At 44.2% G+C, this 21809-nt stretch overlaps 1 protein-coding gene and 1 pseudogene across 1 annotated transcript in view; both read right to left on the bottom strand.

Annotated features, from left to right (window-relative positions):
• The window catches only part of KCMF1 (potassium channel modulatory factor 1), a 70745-nt gene extending 49359 nt beyond the window's left edge, over positions 1-21386 (bottom strand). The window contains exon 1 of the mRNA XM_026481758.4: positions 21063-21386. Within this exon, the coding sequence (XP_026337543.1) occupies positions 21063-21078 (16 nt within the window). The 5' untranslated portion in view covers positions 21079-21386. The remainder of the gene's footprint in view (positions 1-21062) is intronic.
• Positions 10008-10100, bottom strand: LOC113247572 (small nucleolar RNA U13; annotated as a pseudogene).
• Positions 21387-21809: the final 423 nt, after the last annotated feature.

The raw sequence follows: 21809 nt of genomic DNA, 5'->3' as shown, positions 1-21809 counted from the left end.
TTTGAGAGAGAGAGATAGAACAAGCTAGGGGGAGAGGCAGAGGGAGAAGCAGACTCCCCAGTTAGCAGAGAGCCCAAGGTGGGGCTCAGTCCCAGGACCTTGGGATCATGACCTGAGCTGAAAGCAAGATGCTTAACTGACTGAGCCACCCAGGCACCCCTGCTAGTTGTTTTTTTTTTTTTTTTAAGGATTTATTTATTTTAGAGAGAGAGAGAGAGGGAGAGAGAAAGAGTACAAGTGGGGGAGGGGCAGAGGGAGAGGGAAAGAGAGAATCTCAAGCAGACTCCCTACTGAGCGTGAAGCCCGAGGTGGGGATGGATCTCATGACCTGAGCCAATATTAAGAGTTGGAGAGTCAACCGACCCAGCCACCCAGGCGCCCCTCTTCTGCTAGTTTTGAAGAAGACCCCAAAGCCTTCTATAAGTGTTTTTCCAACTATAGGTCAGGACCCAATGAAATCAGTTTAGTCACAGTAACTCTCCCTGGAGGTAACATTCCCAGGGGGCATGCTGGAACTCTGGTGGGTATTTTTTAATCATCACGATGATTGGGGGGGGTACTACTGGAGTTTATAGGGGAAAGGTACCAAAGATACTAGGTGTCTGGAAATGCAGTAAAGAACTGTCTAGCATCCCAATAAGATATGCCAAATCTCCCACCAGACATTCAAGTACAAAATATAATAATAATAATAATAATAACCACCTTTAAAATTATCTAATCATACTACCAAAGTCCATTTCCCCCATAAACACAAAATATTTTTTGCAGCTTTAGTACACACTTATTTTCCAGGTAAGCAACGTGATGGACAATATTACACAGTGAAGAACTGTTCCACCTTTCCCATGGCTTTAAAATGTCCCAATGGGGGGAAATGTCCCAGGGGAGGGACACCTAGCTGGCTCAGCTGGTAGAGCATGTGACTTCTGATCTCAGGGTCTTAAGTTTGGGCCCCACATTGGGTGTAGAGTTTACTTTAAAAAATAAAAATAAATAAAATGTCCCAATGGAAAAACCTGTTTATGGCAACTTGAACTTAGAAGCTAAGTCATTGTTACATATAGATACTAAGTACTTTTTGAATGATTTTAACATGCATTGAAATCACCAGTAATACAACCGTTTGGGTAAATTGTTTAGAATTTGACACCATGAGTTGTTCAAAAAGAAACTGCATGGAAGGCAACTTTGCTGAAGGTATCTCATGTGCCAATATGTCTTTTAGGGATTTGCATTTGAGGCTGTCACATTCACAGTGATTCTGTGGATAGGTACAACCTCTTTTGTTATTTCCTCTAATATAATCATGCCTGAGCATTTACATCTTGAAAGACACATTATTTTGTTTTTATTTTTCCTTTGTATTACAGCATTATAGTGATTTCTTTAAAGTATGCAAATAAGAGTTCTTTATAGAAAAATCCCAAAGAACAGACACAGAAAAAATAGTTAAAGGCTGGAAAATCAGCATCTTGCAACCACTATGAAACAATGGATCCAGGCAGCTTACATCAGTGACAGCCAATGGAGAGACAGGCTGACATTGGAACCCACTGAGACAACCAGACATTATGGGCCTCTCAACGTGATATAATAAGAAGTATTATGAAATATTTAGCACCCATGAAACGTTCTTACCAAAACAAACAAACATCTGAATCTAGCCTCTAGAACAGAGTACCACTCTAAAGAAATATGGAGAATGAAAGGATATGTTAAAATGACATCACAAAAATGTAAGCCAGAATGTGGGAAATACTATCAAAGAAACAGTCCAGTTTCTTCAACAAATAAATGGCATTTTTAAAAGATGAGAGGGCTGTTATAAATTAATAGAGATTTTATTAAAGGACATACCAACCAAATGTAATATGTAGACCTTGTTTAAGTACTGATTTTAACAAACTAACTTTAGGAAGGCACTTTTGAGACAGACAACTGGGAAAACTGAACATGAACTGGGTATTAGATAATATTACAGAATTACTGTTAACTTCATCAAGTATGATGATACTGTTGCTTCACACACAAGTGTGTCTGTGTGTGCGTGTGCGCACATGTATGTGTTTATAGTACATCCCTATCAGCTAGAGATAAATATTGAAATATTTGTGGATAAAATGACATGTAGGTCTGGGATTTGCTTTAGAATGTTTAAACCCCAAAAAAGGGACGGGGTTGGCAATTGATATAAAAATGGCAAAATATGGATGTGTTGAAACTCGGTAATAGAACAGGGTAATATATAATGTGTTAATTTCGGTTGACTTCTTTAAAGTCCTAGAACAGAAAAAAGATACAAAATCATCTCCTTAGTTCCGTCTTTAGGTTGCCACAAATCTATGGGTCAACACGCTGTGAGCTACTCAACCAGTGAGGAGCTCTTACACCATTATCTAACAAATCTAACCTGTCATCTACTAAATCTATCCTGTCCCTGAGGACAAGGACAGTCTTGGTCTGATATACCCTAATGAAAGAGAGATACTGTCTATAGTGATACTTTGATATATCTATTTTAAGCAAACTCTACGCCCAACGTGGGACTTGAACTCACGAGATTGAGACAGCCAGGCGCCCCTTGATATACCAATTAAGAAGCCTAATCAGGGGCGCCTGGGTGGCACAGCGGTTAAGCGTCTGCCTTCGGCTCAGGGCGTGATCCCGGCGTTCTGGGATCGAGCCCCACATCAGGCTCCTCCGCTATGAGCCTGCTTCTTCCTCTCCCACTCCCCCTGCTTGTGTTCCCTCTCTCGCTGGCTGTCTCTATCTCTGTCGAATAAATAAATAAAATCTTTAAAAAAAATCATTAAAAAAAAAAAAAAAAAGAAGCCTAATCAAAGGGGCGCCTGGGTGGCACAGCGGTTAAGCGTCTGCCTTCGGCTCAGGGCGTGATCCCGGCATTATGGGATCGAGCCCCACATCAGGCTCTTCCGCTATGAGCCTGCTTCTTCCTCTCCCACTCCCCCTGCTTGTGTTCCCTCTCTCGCTGGCTGTCTCTCTGTCAAATAAATAAATAAAATCTTTAAAAAAAAAAAAAAAAAAGAAAGAAAGAAACCTAATAAAAAAAAAGAGCTAAATTTGGTATGCTTGGTCTTGGTATATTCTCCAAGGATCCTTTTCACTATAATCTTTCATGCGCAATCCTTAGCAAATTTGTTCCACTGTTCTCAAAATCTCCTGTGTGTTTTCCTGCCTTGGCCTTTGTATTACATCCTCATTTCTGCCTACGGCATTGATCTGGAATGTCTATCCTCTTCTACTCTATCCACTATCCACGCAAGTCCCTTCTCCACAAAGCTGGCTCAAATCCCTTCTCAGTTTCCATGCCTTCATCCGAACACTTTGATTTACAGAATGTCAGAAAAGGAAGAGACTATTCATGGCTCTTCTCACTGGCCTTTTAATTTTAAGTAGGTAAGCCTTTTGGTATCTCCTGTATTTTTATCCTTCCTGCTCCTTTAGAATGCAAATTCCTTGAGTGGCAGGGACTATATCTTCTATAAGGAAATATACCTGGCATATTGTTAGCACTCAAATTACATGCAAAGAATTTAGAAGTATGATAAACAGCTGTTTCTTTTTTTTTTTTTAAGATTTTATTTATTTATTTGACAGAGAGATAGGCAGCCAGCGAGAGAAGGAACACAAGCAGGGGGAGTGGGAGAGGAAGAAGCAGGCTCATAGCGGAGGAGCCTGATGTGGGACTCGATCCCAGGACTCTGGGATCACGCCCTGGGCCGAAGGCAGACGCTTAACGACTGAGCCACCCAGGCGCCCCTAAACAGCTGTTTCTATATCCTCTATATTCAAGATGAAAATGATGAAGACGGCTCAAATAATGAGTCCTTATCACACACCGGGCACTAGCCTATTTTATATATTATAACCACCAACCACCCTGAGGTTAGTAAGCATTATGCCCACTTCATGAAATGATGCAGAGAGAGAGAAACAACTTACTGCTCTCACAGTTAGTAAGTGACCAAGGGGGGTTTGAACTCAGGCAGTCCGGCTCCAAAATCCCATTCTTAAATTTACTATTCAGCATCTCAGAAAAAAACGTGAGTAAACAGGAAACTTTTATCCACTGCAGAAGTCTAGCCTCTAGTATTAGTCTACAAATAATAAATAAACTCTTGAGTCTACAGTTCTGGGTCACTTCATCTCAACAGCACATACAGTAGAAAATGGGCTGGAATAAGTCATGGGAGCTGAATTCTAGTCCTCACTAGGATCTCAAGTAGTATGACTCAGCCCTTCTAGAACAATTTTATTTTGGGGGGGGGGAAGGAAGGTTGATTTCCTTCTGGACCAAAAGGTCTATTATTCTACCTACCTCTTGATTTTACTGGTGAGAAAAAAAGAACCGAAAATAAACTAATTCGTTAACCAGCTGCCAAGCCGGCCTGATTCCCACAGTGAGCTCTCTCGGTCTAGACCTGCATCACTTAGCACCGCCGCAGGAGACACAACTGGGCTCTCTGCCTCTAGGCTGCCTCTTCCCTGCTACTGGGAGAAAAAAGACAAGGTTCGTAGGCCCCGAAACAGGCATTTACCTAATAAAAGGTTTGAGGAACTCAGGTCACGGTAAACTGGAAAGAGGAGCAACACAGTCACATCAAGCCTTGACTTCAATATCTCTAGTGACTCTGCAGAGCACGTGCTCATTCATTCATTCAGCCAATTTAACTCCAGGTCACTCCTCCAGATGCCGGACACACCTCCACTCGAACATCTAACAGACATGTCCCACCTAGTATGTCTGAAAGAGAACTCTTGACCCCCACCTCCAAAAATGTTCCTTCCCTCTTCCTGCCTTCCCCGTCTCAGTAAATGGCCCTCTTCCTACCCACATGCTTTTGCCTATAATACACCAGCAAGTCCTGGTAGCCCCACATGCAAAGAATTAAGTTCAAATGTTTCACCAGGACTATAAATGCCCCCATATAATCTGAACTCAGTTTATCCCTACCTTGTTTTCTCTCCTTTTCCTCCCTGCCTAGTCGGCTCCCAGCCACTCTGTTTCTCAAACAACCTACTTTATTCTAACCCCAGGGCTTTATACTTGATGAAGTTGCTGCTCAAAAGGAGCACATCTGGGGCGCCTGGGTGACTCAGCTGGTTAAGCCTCTGACTCTTGATTTTGGCTCAGGTCATGATCTCAGGGTCCTGAGCAGTGGGCTCTGCGCTGGGTGTGGAGCCTGCTTGGGATTCTCTCCCCTGCTCTACTCCCAACCATCCCTCCCCTGCCCCCTCATGCTCTAGCTCTCTCTGGAATGAAGGGAGGGAGGGAGGGAAGAGCACATCCTCTGAAATACCTTCCTGACCACTCTTTTAAAAACAGCCACATAGACCACTCATTCGCTTTTCATCATATTCAATCCTTATTCCCTCACTCGGCTTTACTTTCTTCAGAGTATTTATCATGAATCAGAACTATACTACAGGTTTCTTTTCTGCCCTCCTCTCCCAATTAAAATGTAAGCCCTACGATGAGAACTTCTTTCTATCTTCCATTACTCTATCCCCAGTTTCAAACACTGTGTGCCTACTGGCATAGTATTTACTGAGTTAATGACTTCTCCCAGTCTCTAATACCTGCCAGAACCTGCCCCAGGTGCCAGGGAGAACTTCAGTTGTTGACATCTCTCCTCCCCTTCACAGCTCGATCTCTAGGTAGCGTTCCTAACTTCTCACGCTCACTGAGGATGAACGTCCTACAGTCTGGGCTCTCTAGTCCACTCCTCTGAAAGTGCTCACTGAGTTCCACAACTTCCTCGCTGCAACAGCTCCGGCCGATGAACGCTTGTTTCCTGTCTTCTTGACCTATCTGCAGCAATAATGACTGAATCCTCCTTCCCAGAAAATCGCCTTCTCAAGTTTCAATGCCAGCGCTCTCTCCTGGTTCTCTTCCTACTCTCCAGGCTATTCCTGCACACAGTCCCCTGCTCCTTACATGTTAAGTGTTTCCAACAGCTTAGGGATCAGTCCCCCCTCATCTTCTCAATCGATATGTTCTCACCATCACTGAGGAACCAACTCTACTACCATGGATTAAGTCCAAACTCTTCTGAATTCCAGACCCACATGTTCAACTGCCCCTGGACATCTCTACCTGGATTTTCCATGTGTATCTCAAACCCAAGACGCTAAAAAATGGAAATCACTTCTCTTTCCCCTGCTTCCTACCTTCTCCCTCAAAGCACGTTTCTCTGTGTTACACATGCATCTTGGTGAATGGCATTGCCCAACTATTCAAGCCAAGACCCTGAGTCTTCCTAGACTTTTCATTCTTCCAAAAGTCTGTCTAATTAATCACCAAGTATGTCTCCTATCTGCATGCACTACAGCAACTTTCCTATCTTACGGTAATTTAACTGTCCCCCTCCTCCCTGCAAATCCATCCTTCAGAGTTATCCTTCTAGAACAGAAAAATCAAATTCCTGGCTTAAAATTTCCTAAAAATTCACTCCCTATTACCCTACCCTCCGGACGAAGTTCATCTCCTGGAATTAGCACCCCCCCCCCACTTCAGTAATGCTAAATTTCTTATGGTCTCTCCTCAAAGGAAACCCTTTCTGTTTAAGTTTCCCTCCATGGGATCCTCTCCCCAATACCACAACACCCCGCAATCCATCAACTACCAGTTCAAATACATGACTTCTCTTGGGATGCCTTCATGAATTCATCCAAGAAACAGAGAGCCTCCATTATCTATCGACTATATACTTTAAGTATAAATTTATCATACTTCTTACAATATTGTATTATAATCACCTCTCTCATCTTAAGAGAGCTGGCTTTTTCTTTTCTTTTTGTCCCAAGTGCCCAACATAACATCTCCACTTAGAGATGGTATTCAAAATATACTTATTAAACAAATGGATTAAACTAGGGGTCACAGCAGGGGCACCCAGCTGACTTGGTTGGTAGAACATGAGACTCCTGATCTCAGGGTTAAGTTCAAGCCCCACGTTCAGGGTAGAGATTACTTAAAAATATATTTTTAAAATATTTTATTTGAAAGAGAGAGAGTCCACAAGCACAAGCAGAGGGGAGGGGTAGGGGGGAGGGAGAAGCAGACTCCCCACTGAGCAGGGAGCCCCACATGGGACTCGATCCCTGGACCCCAGGATCATGACCTGAGCCAAAGGCAGATGCTTAACAGACTGAACCACCCAGGCTCCCCTTAAAAACAAAATCTTTTGGGGCGCCTGGGTGGTGCAGTCGTTAAGCATCTGCCTTCGGCTCAGGGCGTGATCCCGGCGTTCTGGGATCGAGCCCCACATCAGGCTCCTCCACTATGAGCCTGCTTCTTCCTCTCCCACTCTCCCCCTGCTGTGTTCCCTCTCTCGCTGGCTGTCTGTCTCTGTCACATAAATAAATAAATAAATCTCTAAAACAAAACAAAACAAAAAAACAAAATCTTCAAAAAGATAAATAAAATCAAGTAGGGGTCAGCAAACCATGGCTCATGGGCCAAATCTGGCCCACTACCTGTTTTTGTACAGCCTGCTAGCTAAGAATAGTTTTTACATTTTTTAATGTTTAGAAAAGAAAAAAAATTTAAGAACAATATTTGGTGATGCCTGAAAATTATATGAAATTCGGGTTCCAGAGTCCGTAAAGCTTGTTTGGATCATAGCCACGCTCACCTGCTTATGTTTAGTCTCATGGCTGCTTTCACACCTCCACAGCAGAGTCGAGCTGCAGCAATGGATGCCAGATGGCCCACAAAGCTGTATTTGCTATAGCTTGTACAGAAAAAAGTCCGCTGACCTCCAAGTGAAATATAAATGAACATGGGCTTTAGTTTCTGACAGAACTTGGTTCAGATCCTGGCTTGACCACTTACGATCTGTGTGGCCTAGCACAAATAACCTAACCTTTCTGAGATTCAATTTCTTAATTTGTAAAATGGGTTAACATATCTTGCTGGATTGTTCTGAAATTTTACTAAGCCTTTTAATCAGGGTCCCTGCTGCAGGAACCCGCCTATAAAGTGTTTGGTACAGAGTTATATCTAATGTTGAGAAGCCAGGCCCAGGTTGGAATCCCAGCTCGATCACAGACTGTATGACCTTGGGCAAGATGCTTAACTTCTCAGGGCATCAATCTCATCTGTAAGGCGTGGATAATAATATATATTTCACAGGACTGTTGTGAGACTTAAATGGTTCAGTACATGTGAATGCTGAGCAGTGCCTGCAGATAGTAAGCACTCAATAAATACTACTATGAATATAGCAGTATTAATGGTTAATATTAGTTTTTCCCTTCCTACATCTACTCTACCCCTCCCTCCTACTCAAAGAAGCCTGCACCTACAGAACGAAGTTCATACTTGCATGACAAGTGCTATTATAGAAAAGTGGGTGGTCAGGAAAGGGTCTCCGTGGCTTGCAAGTCACATCACAGTCATGGTTCTCTTAGGTCTCCGATCCTCCCTTTTCTAAATGTTTTCTTCCTTAGAAATCTAGCAAATCCCCAGGCTTCAAAGTAGGGAACTATGAAATTCTGATCCCTAGCCAAGATTTCTCTCTCTTGAGCCCCAGGGTAGCATTTCTCAACTTCTGATTTCTACCGAATGGCCTAGCATCACCTTAAACTGAAAATGCCAAAAGCTGAAAATTCTTCTTCTCCCCAACTGTTCCCCGTCTCGCCCCTCCTAGCTTCCTCATTTACTAGAAGAACCTGCTATTCTTCCATTGCACAGGCTGCTTGTCCTGAAATTATACTTTAGTTCTTGTTCTCCTGCAATAAGACTATCTCAAGTCATCTTTTTCCTTTTGTCCCTACTGCCTGCCACTGACTACTTCGGGCCCCTTTAACTTTGAGCTTATTCCACCAAAAAGCTCTGATCCATCTCCCCACCACAGGCATCACTCTCTCCCGCATGCGCTACCACACAAATCTTCCTAAAACACACCACTCTTCACCCTTTCTCTGCTTAAAACTTTTGGTGTACTACCCCACCTTGCATCCCATAATCTATATGGAAAAAGGCAAAGATCGACTTCAGTGTGGCAATCTAAATCCTTCCCTAGCTACTTGCTCCAGTCTTCCTTTTTAATCTTATTCCCACGATAAAAATACCATCACCTTACATTTATGCAGCACTTTATTTTACTCAGAAAACATTTTTACCTGGCTGGCGTTTCATCTCCACAATAACCCTTGGAGAGAAGCTCAACAGTAATCAGTGTCTTAACAGACCTCTAGCGCCGAACTAGAGTCAGAATGAATGGATCCCTGTCCTATTCCTCCCTTGGCTTCCCAGGTAAATCAATCCAACTGTCTAATACCTCACTCCCGCAGCTTACATACAGGAGTCTTCTGTTCCAGAAAGTCCGGTTTTGGTGCTGTCCCATCCACCTCTCTCCAACACACCTCATGTTTTCTTAGCTCTCTAGTTTATCCCCTACCATTGCTTCACTTGGTAGGTGGCCCTAATCCCCAACTCCTGTTATAAAAATACAGTAATACAGTATAAGGAATACAGTCATTAATACTGTAAAAACATTGTACGGTGGCAGATGGGAACTAGACTTGTGGTGATCATTTCATAATGTATGTAAATATCCAATCAGAATGTCATACAAATGAAACTAGTATAATATTCTATGACAATTACACTTCAATTTAAAAAACCCAGTTATTTCTTCAAGTCTTCAGTTTTGGGAATGCTTTCTCTGACACCCAAAAACATTTTACTCTGCTTGCCAACACCATGGAAGTTGTCATAACTGATTTGATACCTACTGTCCCATGCATACTACAGCTAGTTTATCTAATATACTTAGGCCTTCTAATAACACCCTCCCAAAGGAAAAATTGTTAAGAGTTCTCTATTTCTCTCTGTACCTATCACAATACTTTGCATGTAAGGACTTGAAGTTTTGGATTAGACAGCGTTGGCCAGTGTTTTTCAAATAGCAAGTCACAAACCAGGAGTAGGATGTGAAATCAATCTAGAAGGTCACAACTAGTATTTTTTTCCACCTCATATGGGTAACGTGCCGAGGTGGTAGCAAGGTTTGAGGGAGACACAGGTTACACACACGGCGTGAACAGCCAATGAGCTACAAAAAGGTATTTTGTTTTCAATCAAACAACAGAAAAGAGACCACATCTCTCATTGTAAAGATGAGTGCTGTTTTGTGAAACTCTTATTTCATTACATGTGTATGTAACTGCTGGATCATAATACCAAACACATTTCCTACTTTATGTTGTATTTTTTTAAAAGTTTGAAAGCTGCTAACGTAGATGACCCAATTTCTAGGCTCGAGGGTTTTACATTTAAACCAAGGAGACAGCTGCTTTCTACCAAAGCCTACTCCCTACGAGAACCATCAGCTAAATAGAGGACATACATACACAGGAGCTGAGGAAGACAAAAGAGTAATGAGCGTAGGGGAAAGTTTGTAAAGAAATGTTTCTTAGAGATGCTGGAATGTGCTACAACACTAGGTGTTTAGTTTCCAGCCTCTGCCACTTGTTTAGCCAAAAAGAACCCTTTATAGGAGGGCTCTGAAAATGTATTTCTCAATACTCAAAGTTAAAGGGTCCTCACCAGAGCCCACACTACAAGGGTATGTAGGATCTGGCCCTGGCTATGGCAACTTCATTTCCTATCCCTCTCTCTCTCAATCATGGTCATCCAGCCACAGCGGCCTCCACGCTACTCCCAGAACATTCCAAGTTTCAGCATCTCTGTACCTGCTCTGTCCTCAGCTGCATCCTTCCTTCTTTAGATTTTATTTATTTATTTGACAGAGGGAGATAGCGCACATGCAGGGGAGGGGCAGAGGGAGAGGGAGAAGCAAGCTCCCTGCTGAGCAGGGAGCCCAACTTGGGGCTTGATCTTAGGACTCTGGGATCATGACCTGAGCTGAAGGCAGATGCTCAGCTGACTGAGCCATCCAGGCACCCCCTTCCTTCTTTAAATATCATTCACTTCATTCAATTTTTTTCTTTTAATGTCCCATCTTCAAAAAGGCCCTCCCTGACCACGGTATCTGAGGTAGGCCCCCACTCTCTATGACCTTAACCCACTGTATGGTTTTTCATAACACTTGTCACCTCCTAACACTCTATTACACATTTATTCTTTCATGGTCTACCCCAGAGATCCACAAGCTTTTTCTATAAAAAGCCAAATAGTAAATATTTTAACCTTTTCTGTCACAACTACTCAACTCTGCCATTATAGTATAAAAGCAGCTTAGATAATGTGTAAATGAGCAGATGCCGCTATGCTCCAATAAAACTTTATTTACAAAAATAAGCAGCCGGATGGGTTTGACTCAGAGGCCATGTACCCCTGATATATTCCTTCTAACAGAATGTGTCATTAAAAAAAGGAAGAAGAAGAATATGAGTGTCATAGGGGCAGAAATCTTCTCTGTTTTGTTCATTATGGTATCTTTGAGGCCAGAATACACCTCGCCCGAAGTACACATTCAATGAATTCAACAAATATGTGCTGAGTAAATGAACAGAACTGATCTGGAGTGGGGAGCCACAACTCTCTTCCACTTCCTTGTTGTTCAAGAAGAATGAGGCCAGGTCAGCAAGTGTACTTCCATTTGGTTAGTATCATACCATGAAAAATGGTACCACAACCATAGTGTGCCCCTGTCACCAGCAATAACCATCTCACACATAAATGACTTTGGTCATAACTGGGTCCAGGCAGAAGCCTGTTAAAACACAAATTCCTTGGCTCCGCCCCCAGAAGCTCTGATTCAGTAGGTCCAGGGTAGGATCCAAGAATCTGCATTCCAAGTTTCTAGGCAATGCTAATAGGGCTGGTCCTAAACTACTTTTTGAGAACCAGTAGGTAAGAGCACCCAAAAACCATACAGTACTAGTGTTTTTATACTATTAAAGAAAAAAAAGCCATAAATTCCTGATGTTCCAGTGATCTGGTTGCAGGGGGACTGAAAAAGAATAGACCCATAAAAACCGACTGTTCCGTGGAAATGTTGCTTCAGTGAAATGAAGGCAAAACCCACTAGGTCTTTAATTTTTAACAGACTAACTCCCAAACGCTCACGCCACACAGGTAAAAAAGAGAAATCACCTGTGGCTGGCTAGCCTTGATAGTGTGCTATTAGCTCATAATCAGTTTTCTTAAAATTACTTAAAAAAAAATTTTTTTTTTAAGTAGGCTCCACTCCCAGGATAGGGCTTGAACTCAGGACCCTGAGATTAAGAGTCTCATGCTCTATGGACTGAGCCAGCCACATGTCCCAATTTTCTTAAAATTACTTTGAGGAAGAATCGTAACCACCTGCCTCTCTATTGTTAGATGCCACAGGCAGAAGGGGCAGAGGGGAAGGAAAGAGCATCTCAAGCAGATTCCACGAGCGGAAACCAAGAGTGGGTCCCTTAACCAACCGAGCCATCTAGGCGCCCCCCACCAGAGAACCTAAAATTACATGTGGCTTGCATTACATTTCTATTGTATAGTGATGGCCTAATCCAATTCTGCAAGTAGACTTGCCACCTCCTCTTCCTCTGGGTGATTTCTAAAAAGCTTGTAGAAAATGACGTGGAGCAGTGCAAGAACATGAAGCTATGTGGTATGTCTGACATGGGATGTCAGGAAAACCATGGGTCAGGTGCTCATCCACTGTCACTTCAGGTCTAATCACCATTTTTCCTAGGAAAGGGAAGATCAGTCCCTCCTCCGTGACCACTACGTATATCCACATCTCTAGCCACACACACAAATGGCACACTTTACATTAATTTCAAACTGCAATTAACGTACCTGAATCCCTAGCTTATCAGGCTGAATATAAGATCTCTGATTATGAAAACTACCTGGTTCCCAATACCTAAACACCCCCAGCTCCCAGTATGTATTTCATTCTTATGGAAGAGACACATCTATAACAACTCCTTTATTTTTTTTTTATTAAAGATTTTATTTATTTGACAGAGAGAGCCAGAGAGCACAAGTAGGGGGTGGGGGAGAACAGCAGAGGGAGAGGGAGAAGCAGGTTCCCCGCTGAGCAGGAAGCCAGATGTGGGGCTCAATCCCAGGACCCTGGGATCACAACCTGAGCTGAAGGCAGCCGCTCAACTAACTGAGCCACCCAGGTGCCCCTATTTTATTTATTTTTAAGACTTCATTTATTTATTAGAGAGAGTACGTGAGCACGAGTGGGGGAGGGGCAGAGGAAGAGGGAAAAGCAGACTCCCCGCTGAGCAGGGAGCCCTGAGATTCCGACCTGAGGAGAAGTCAGACTCAAACCGACTGAGCCACCCAGGTGCCCCTGTAACAACTCCTTTAAATAATCTCTGCCTGTATTACTGCAATGTCCTTAACTCCTAATTTAGAAAGTTTCTCATTTCCTTGCACTGCCAAACCTCTACAACCATGGAGGATACCAGAGGAGAATGCTGGGTGAGGAAGAATACCAAAAAGAAGTATAGTCTAGTTACTCAACAGTTGCTATATAACCATTAAGCCTTTGCACCAAAAAAACCTAAACTGAATACAAAATTTAAACATTTTATCCCTTGAGCTCTTTTCTCTCTAAGCATCAAAAAGATACTTATAAACCTATGAGGAATAACCTTCTTGAACATACTTTAACATATCCAGATGTGTGTTGAGACTTCTCTAGTCTAAGGACAATATTGTTAAGGAAAGAAATGTACTGCTGGGAAAATTAGAAGAACTGAGAAACTTAAATGAAAATAAGCTTAAAAAAGAAAAAGAAAAGAAAAAGGTGGGGGAGGTGAATATTGCCAAAACATTAAAATACATATATGATTTAATTACCCTGTCACAAAATATAAACTTCAAGGACTAATTCCAGCATACTGGAAAAGAACCACAGCCCGTGCGGCAGGAAAGCATTTAATTCCCAAAGGTGTTTCAAACCCACTGAATAGTATCATCCTGCAGCAAGGGTCAACAACTTGTGGCAAGCTCTGGAGATGACTTTGAGTGGTGCTCGAGTGGGAAGTCCATAAATATCCACTGAATGAAGAACTGAATGAATCAGAAAACTCACGCACGGTGTAATTAATATTCAGAACCCACAGCCAGTTAATCCGAAACCAGAGCTAGAAGTAGAACCAAAAACAGTACCTGAGTCTAATCCCAAACCATTCCCCCAGGAGTTAGCTCCCCTTAAGTTATGCATGGTTGATTCATCCCCTCTTACTTTTATGAAAGTTCCAAATCCTCTTTCCCACATTCTCCCTCCTCTTTAACCAGCTTTCCAGATAAAAACAGAAGATAGCAGTTTCTGGTCTCACAGTTTTTTAGACAAGTAATAACATCTCTAACAATCACCCACAAGTGTTCAGATGTCTGGCCTCCCAAAGGCCAGACATTGTGCTCGGTGGCAGAGGCACAAAGGTTAAGTGTAGTAACACTATACCTACTTTTCAGGTAGCTTCTTGGGGAGGCAGACAAGCAAACAATTACAGCATAAAAAAATGCTTGAAGCATAAGACAGGAGTGCCACTAGAGGGACCCTTAACTTTACTGGGTGGGAGGGGAGGGTGACAAGGAGTCTTCAAGGAACAATAAAAGAAATGAAAGTCAAAATGAAAAAATAAATTATAATTGAACATGCCTGTGACTGTTGTACTAGCTCCTCAGATTAGCACTCTAAAGTGACTCTAATGAAAATTCTCTTACTATAAAGAAAAAAGCTGAAGTTCATGACACTGGCACTAAGTCCTAGCAAGAAGAAAAAAAAAAAAAACCCACACGATTCAGCAGGACATAATGCTAAACCTAATTAGTCATGATGTCAAGAGGCTTCACCCATTTATTGTCTGTCCCTCCCAGCTGAAGGTGACTTGACTGACCCACTCTCGTGATTTCAGTTGGTTTTTTCTAGCAGCAGTGATAGACTTGCAGGGCTCCATCCATACTTCTGATACCCCTTGCAGCCATCAGCAAAATCTGCTGGGCTGCTGGTTGGCACTGCAGCCATAGAAGAAATACACTGACCATGTCCATGAACTGGATGGACCCATACTGCTTTGTTACTATTCAGAAGGACAACTAAAACCACCATTAGCAAACACTGTGGGAGGGTGCTAAGAGAGAGAGTAGGGATGGCACCCAGGGAAGCGCCTAACAAGGAAATTCATCTCTTGCTAGTTTCACAGGACACTAAGTTTTCACCTCCTGGTACTCAGCCCTTAGGACATTTCATCAGGCATGAAAGTGGGTCTTCTGTTTCTAATTCCCTGTAGCTACAGATCATTTCTAAGCTTCATGCCCACCTTGCCTAACTTTCCTCTGCCAACAATGTCCTGTCCTCTTATCCTTACCATTCCAAGAACATCCTCTCTTCTTGATCACTCACTTCCCTCCCATGGAAACTAGGTAATATGTTCCCTTGGGAAACTGTCTGCCTTATCACGTAACTCCATCATGAATCGAGACTTGGCTAATATGTAAAAATTACCACATTTTTTAAAAAGCTCTGGTTGTACACTTCTTAAAGGCTCTTTCTTCAATTTTTTTAAACGATTTTATTTATTTGAGAGCGAGAGAGAGAACGTGTGCATGCAAGCAGGGACAAGCAGACTCTGCGCTGAGCCATGGAGCCCACGAGGGGCTCAATCCCACGATCCTGAGATCATGACCTGAGCCAAAATCAAGAGTCGGATGCTTAATCGAATGAGCCACCCAAGTGCCCCTCTTTCCTCAATTTTAATGAATAACTTCAGCAACTGAAAAATCTATACCTTATCACTTAAAAAAACAAAAACATCATGGCTCCTAGCACAACACTAAAATTAATATGGAATTAATTTTTTACAAAGATTTTAATTATGAACAGCAGTTTACTTTTAACTCTTTGGTGGGCGGGGGGCGGGGAGAGAACCGCACAAGTATCCACACTGGAGGGGGCAGGAGAGGGAGAGAGACTCCAGGCTTCACACCCAGTGCTGAACCCAGCAGGGGGCTGGGAGACCCTGACCTGAGCTGAAATCAAGAGCCTGAGGGAGGCTTAACCAGGCGCCCCTTAACTTTTATGAATATAAAATGTAGGAAATGTTTCCTTTTGAGTTCATGCTCATGAAAATAGCCCCCCAGGAATATTTATAATGTAATTTAAAAACACACTATTTCTAGGATAATCCAATGATACCTCAACCTTCACTAAAAACAGCTTTTGGAACCTCCAATTTAAAACAAAACACCAAAACCCCCACAAACCTCAGCAAATGTACATGGTAAATGTTATAAAGCTGATGTTTCGAAAATTATGACTCATCAGTGCATGGATTTCTTCATTTTTAAGATATTGCAAGCCTAATCTAGGGATTTGTTTCACATCAGAAGTTTATTAAGTTTTTATTGTAAAAAAAGTTTTCAATCTTTAAACAAGATTGCTGCTAATACATCTTAAAATTCTAAGACTGAAAGGAATATCTTCCAGATTAAATTTCCAATTTAAAATAAGAAAATTATATTTTATGACATTTTAACTTAAACACGAATGTCAAAATATGGGGAAAATGAGCTCCAAAATCAGCTTTTTATGAAATCATGAAATCAAAGACCCCAGAAATTAAAATATTTACATTCTTATCTATCCTTTATTGAAAGTCAAGGTAAATGTAATTCATGATTTATTGAATTGAAAAAGTCTTAAGTAAGAATGTCATAATCTTTTAACAAATCATAGTTAAAATAAATGGTCTGATATGTTGGTAAAAATCTTTTCAGTGGGAGTCAATTTACTTCGCTTACAGGAAGGCAAAAGTCACCGCATTAAAATCACAAGCCAATCACCAATCCTGGCTTTGCAGTTCCCAAATCCCGAAAACAAAATTATTGCACTTCCACTCTGGGATTGTCTGCATGTATGCTTTTAGTGTCGGTTAACATTTGTAGAGAAGAAAAAATTTAAATCTACTAACAAGAGTGGCACAATTTCAAAAAATGGTACAACTTTCAAAAGCTAGATTAATGGCCTACCTACTTTTGTACTTTACAGTTTGAAAATAAACAGTATCAGATGCTTCTGAGAATAATATAACATGATCACCTACCTGTTCACTTACTCGCTATCACGTTTACATATGAGAATCTTCTAAAAGCTAGGGGAACTGTAAATGCAGTAAATATAAGGACTCTATTCGAAATCTCAATTTTTTCCAAAAGCAAGAGTAGCCCACCAAAAAGTTAAGAAGGCACTCGAGAAGAACAGATTCCCTCTCTGAAGTGGGGAAATGTGGTTAAGAGTTGGTAATTATTTTGTTATCAATTTGTTTATCCATTCCTTATGGCGCAGACGCTGTGCCACCAAACTCAAGGTGAGGCGCTGGGCCTCATTCATTCACCCCCACATTCTGTGTTCCTAGCAAAGTGCCCTATACATAGCAGCAACGGAAAAGAGGTTGACTGAATTAAGGCAGTAAATGTGTTCCTAACTGCAGGTAATCAATTAGGCTCAAACTCATGCAAGAACATTCATAATTTCATTTTAGCTAATAAGCACTGAGTAATCTGACGTGTTTTTAATTTGCCAAGCTACTAAATGGATTTTAAGCTCTGAATAACACTCTTATTTTTTAAACATGTTCAAAAGAAAGTGTGTAGTGATTTAAAAAAATATTCTTACAAATAAAAAAGGCAACGATTGGTTTCACTGTGTATAACATGGAACTAGATGGTGTTGGTATGGTGAACACAAAGTGACCTGGCACCGATGTAAAAGGTTTGTTAACATGACAAGAACATTACAAAGAGAATTAGAAGCTGGAAAAAATGGAATTCTGGCTAGAAAAGTCATAGTGGGCAAGTAGGAGACTTAACTGATACAGAGTACTGCCATCCCCACTCAGGGTCTTGGGAAGTTGGGAAGCCTGTTTCCCACCCTGAAGAACAATTACTTCCCTACCCATCTACACGGTGCTGTGGGAAACTGAGGCACAGACCGTGCACTGAACCGGTTACTCCCCATTATAATCACCCAAAAGAAACGATGGAATGAATACCAAGCAGAATGGGCCCTTTATGGGCTCCCAACAATTCCAGTTCCATCAACTCTCTGGTTGAGAAAAGAAGTAGGCAAATTATAGCCCACAGGCCAAACTGGGCCAAATTCAGCCACCTCCTGTGTTTGTATGGCCTGCAAGCTAAGAATCGTTTCTACATCTTTAAATGGTAAAACAAAGACTCATTTTTATGACACATGAAAATTATATGAAATTCAAATGTCAGCGTCCAAAAATAAGGTTTTCATTGGAACAACGCTGTGCTTATTCATTTACATGTTGTCTATAGCTGCTTTGGTACTACAATGGCAGAGATGACAGAGAACTTACAGCACACCCAGCCTACAATATTAACCACCTGGCCATTTACAGAAAAAGTACGCTGAACCCTGGCTAGACCACTGCTTTATGCTCCTGGCTGCATCTCCTTTCTCAGAGGTGGTCCACTGCTTCACAAGGTAGAGACTCTAAGCTTGACAGATGTCCATCTTGGGGCTGTGTTGTCCAAAGTTACATCATTACACACAACATCCTGCAACTCTTTAGGGTGGGCACAAAGACAAAGTAACAAATCACATGCATTCGGAAGGTCCTGAAAAGGTAGCATAATCCAAACACAACATTACAGGCAGCACATTTCAGATCTTTTACCAGACTACTACATCGAGTTCTGGGTCACACGGTGAAAGGAAACAGGAACCACAGAGAATTTGGAGGTTGGATAGATGATTATAAGAGCTCAAAAATCATACCACTAAAGAAATGCTAAAAGAAATGGAATTCATTTGCCCAAAAAAGAGAAAGGTGGGAAAAGAACTATAATAGTGAGGGTGTCAAACGCTGCATTTTTTGATAGATTAAATTTTTACTGATGAAAATAATGGCATCCTGAATTAATACTCCACAAAACATACATCTTATGAATTAAATGTGATTCTTAATGAAACTGCCACTCCTGCCTTAGGCCATAAACTAGCCCCTTAAAAGATAATCACTTGTCAAATATTGTACTGTAAGTCTTCAACTGACGGATTATAGGAATGTTCCTTTTTCAGAAACATCTGGCATTATGTAAGTTACCAGAAAAAGTGTGCTATTAATGTGCTGAGGTTCAGTAATATTCAAGTAACTAAAAGGTAATGTAAGTTTCATAACCATATGCCTTTCCACAGGACCAAATAGGGGGAAATGGGCTTAAGTTACAGAATTCGCGTTACATTCAAGAATGTTCACACTGTGGGATTTTAATTACTCTAAGAGATTACTGAGGGTAAAGGAATCTTCCCAGGACACCATTCAATTAGAATGGAACTATCTGGATGTTTTTCTGAAGCAGAAGAATGGGTCTCAAACCAATTCTTCCATTGCTGATTCTGTAGTTTTAACTCTCCCGGTTCTTAGGAGTAAAGAGAGCCTGCAGTCACGCTCAGTTTCATTTTGTCTTGAAGGTGGTCCATGTACATACAAATACATCTGACATAAACTTTAAGATCCCAAATTAAAATTTGGTTGTAGTTTTAATAACAACGCCTTTTAAATTACAGAGATAGAGAATACATTCCCATTAAGTAGGAAAAATTGGGAAAATGGGCATAGTTTCCAAATTATTTCTATGGGCCTAAGTACCTTATTATCTCAAAATGTCCAACACTTTCACACAGTAAATGAAGACGGTTTTCAGTTTTGAGCTTTTTAAAATACAGAATCCTTGAACGCAAAATTTTCTGAGTCAATCTCAACACGGTAATTAATAATACAAATTCTTGAAACTTGCTCTAAATATATTTAATCAATCTGAGTTTTTCAACCTCGAAATTCTAAGGCCGGCACTTCCCTAAGAAAACCCTTGCAACGGTGTGAAGCACACACTAATCTGACTCACTAAACTTTCTCCACTCCTACATCACCTATACAGGATTTTAAAATCAAGAGTACACAATACTTGCACGCCACTTCTACAATCTTGCATTAACCTTACCCGGATAAACTTTTCGTCAAGTCTCTTAACACTTTTTTTATTTATTTAAAGACCTGTGGTAGTGAAACAAAGAAAACACAACCCCCTCCCCCTTTTCTAAACCATATGGCAGTAAATTGAAGTTAACTTATTTTTTACCGGCTCAACGCCTATACATCGGTCCTAAACATGTTTCTCTTTGTGCCCTGGGACTGGGCTAGAACTGTCTGCTTATTTGCAACTGTACCCCAATCATGTTTTTAGATCGAAAAACAAGTCCAAAACGCCCCTTGATCATTAACAGTTCTCACCACGGTCATTTACCAAAACCTGGTTAGAAAGGTAGTGCACGCTGGGCGAGGGGCCCGCGGCCCGCCCGGAGCGAGTCCCGCTCCCTGACCGGGTGATCGAGCAGGGAGTTTACTCGCCCCGGCCGGGCCGGATCCGCCCCGGGAACTTGGTTACCCGAGCCCAGGGACGCGCCGAGGCCTAGCCGCGAGGCCGGGGCGGGCTCCGGGTGGCGGGGGCTTCCCGTTCCCCGGCCGCAGAGCCTTCCCGCCCGCCCCGCGGTTGCCCGCAGGCAGGGGCACTCGCCGTCGTCTCCCGGCGACCGGACGCGCCTGCCGGGTCCACAGACGGCTCCTCCGTCTCCCGCCGCCGCCTGCGGCCCCGTTCGGCGGCCGCACCGAGCCCTTCCGGGGCGGCGGGAGCGCTAGGCCGCGCCGGAGCCCGCGGCTCCGGGGCCGGCCAAGCGGGCCGCGGCGTCCGGTATCAGTCCCGAGGGCCGGGCTCCCGCCGGTAACGGGCCCCGCCGACTCCCCTCCCCCTCCCCCGCCCCATGACAGTGCAAACCCTCCGGCCGGCCCGGCCGCCCCGCCTCCGGCACCAGGCCCAGCTCAGGGCCGCGGCCGCGGCCGTGGCGGCGGCGGCAGCGCCGCCGCTGCTCTCCGCCCTCGCTCGCTCGCTCCCAGGCCAGGCGCCTCGGGCCCGGCTCGGGCTCGACCGAAGTCTCCGCCGCTTCCCGGCCGCCCTCCGCGGCGCCTGGCCCGGGCGGGGTAGGCCGAGGCCCTGGCGGTGGGGTGGGGGCGGGGGCTCCTCTCACCTTCATGTCGGGACATCCTAGTTCAGACGGTGGCGGCGCGGCCCCTCCCGGGCTCCGGCTGCAGTGTCCCCGGCGGGATCCCGGCGCTGCCCGCGCCGGCCGGCCGACTCCCACTCGACTCCCGGGCTCGGCCGCGGGGGCGGGGTGGGCAGGGGAGCGCTCCCGCGGCGGCGGCGGCGGCGGCGGCGGCGGGGAGGCGGCGCGGGGCGGGAATGGGGCCGGGCCTGGCCGGGGCTGAGCTCCTCCAGGAGGCGGGTCCGACGCCGCGGCTCCGCCGGCGCCCGCCGTGACTCGGTCACTCTCGGGCCCGCCGGCTCCCGGCTGCGGCGCCGCGCTCCGCAAATCCCGCTCCTCCCCTCCCCCGGCCCACCCCCCGCCCCTCTCCCCCGGCTCCCGGCCGCCGCCTCCTCCTCCTCCTCTTCCTCCTCCTCCGCCTCCTTCCGCCGCCCGCACGCCGGCCCCGCCTCTCGCTGCCCGCGCCGGGCCCAGCCGCCCGGAGGCCCCGCGGCCGGCGGTCGCGGCGGGGGCGGCGCGGCGCCTGCCCGCGCTCGCCAGCAGGCCGCGGTCGGGCGCCCGAGGCCGGCCTCGGCCTGGCCTGGCCGCCGCCGCGCCGCCGCGCAGCGCGTAGGGAGGAAGAGGAAATGCCCGGCCGCCGGCGCCCGCTGCTCGCCGGTACTGCCGGCCCGCGTGGCCCGAAGGGCGCCCGCCTGCCTGGCCGCCCCAGCTCCGTCTGGGCCCTACCCGGGT

This window comes from Ursus arctos, unplaced genomic scaffold, assembly GCF_023065955.2.
Source record: "Ursus arctos isolate Adak ecotype North America unplaced genomic scaffold, UrsArc2.0 scaffold_8, whole genome shotgun sequence".
NCBI lineage: Eukaryota > Metazoa > Chordata > Mammalia > Carnivora > Ursidae > Ursus > Ursus arctos.
Note: the sequence above shows the minus strand (reverse complement) of the source record. Positions and strands in the feature narration are given on the sequence as shown.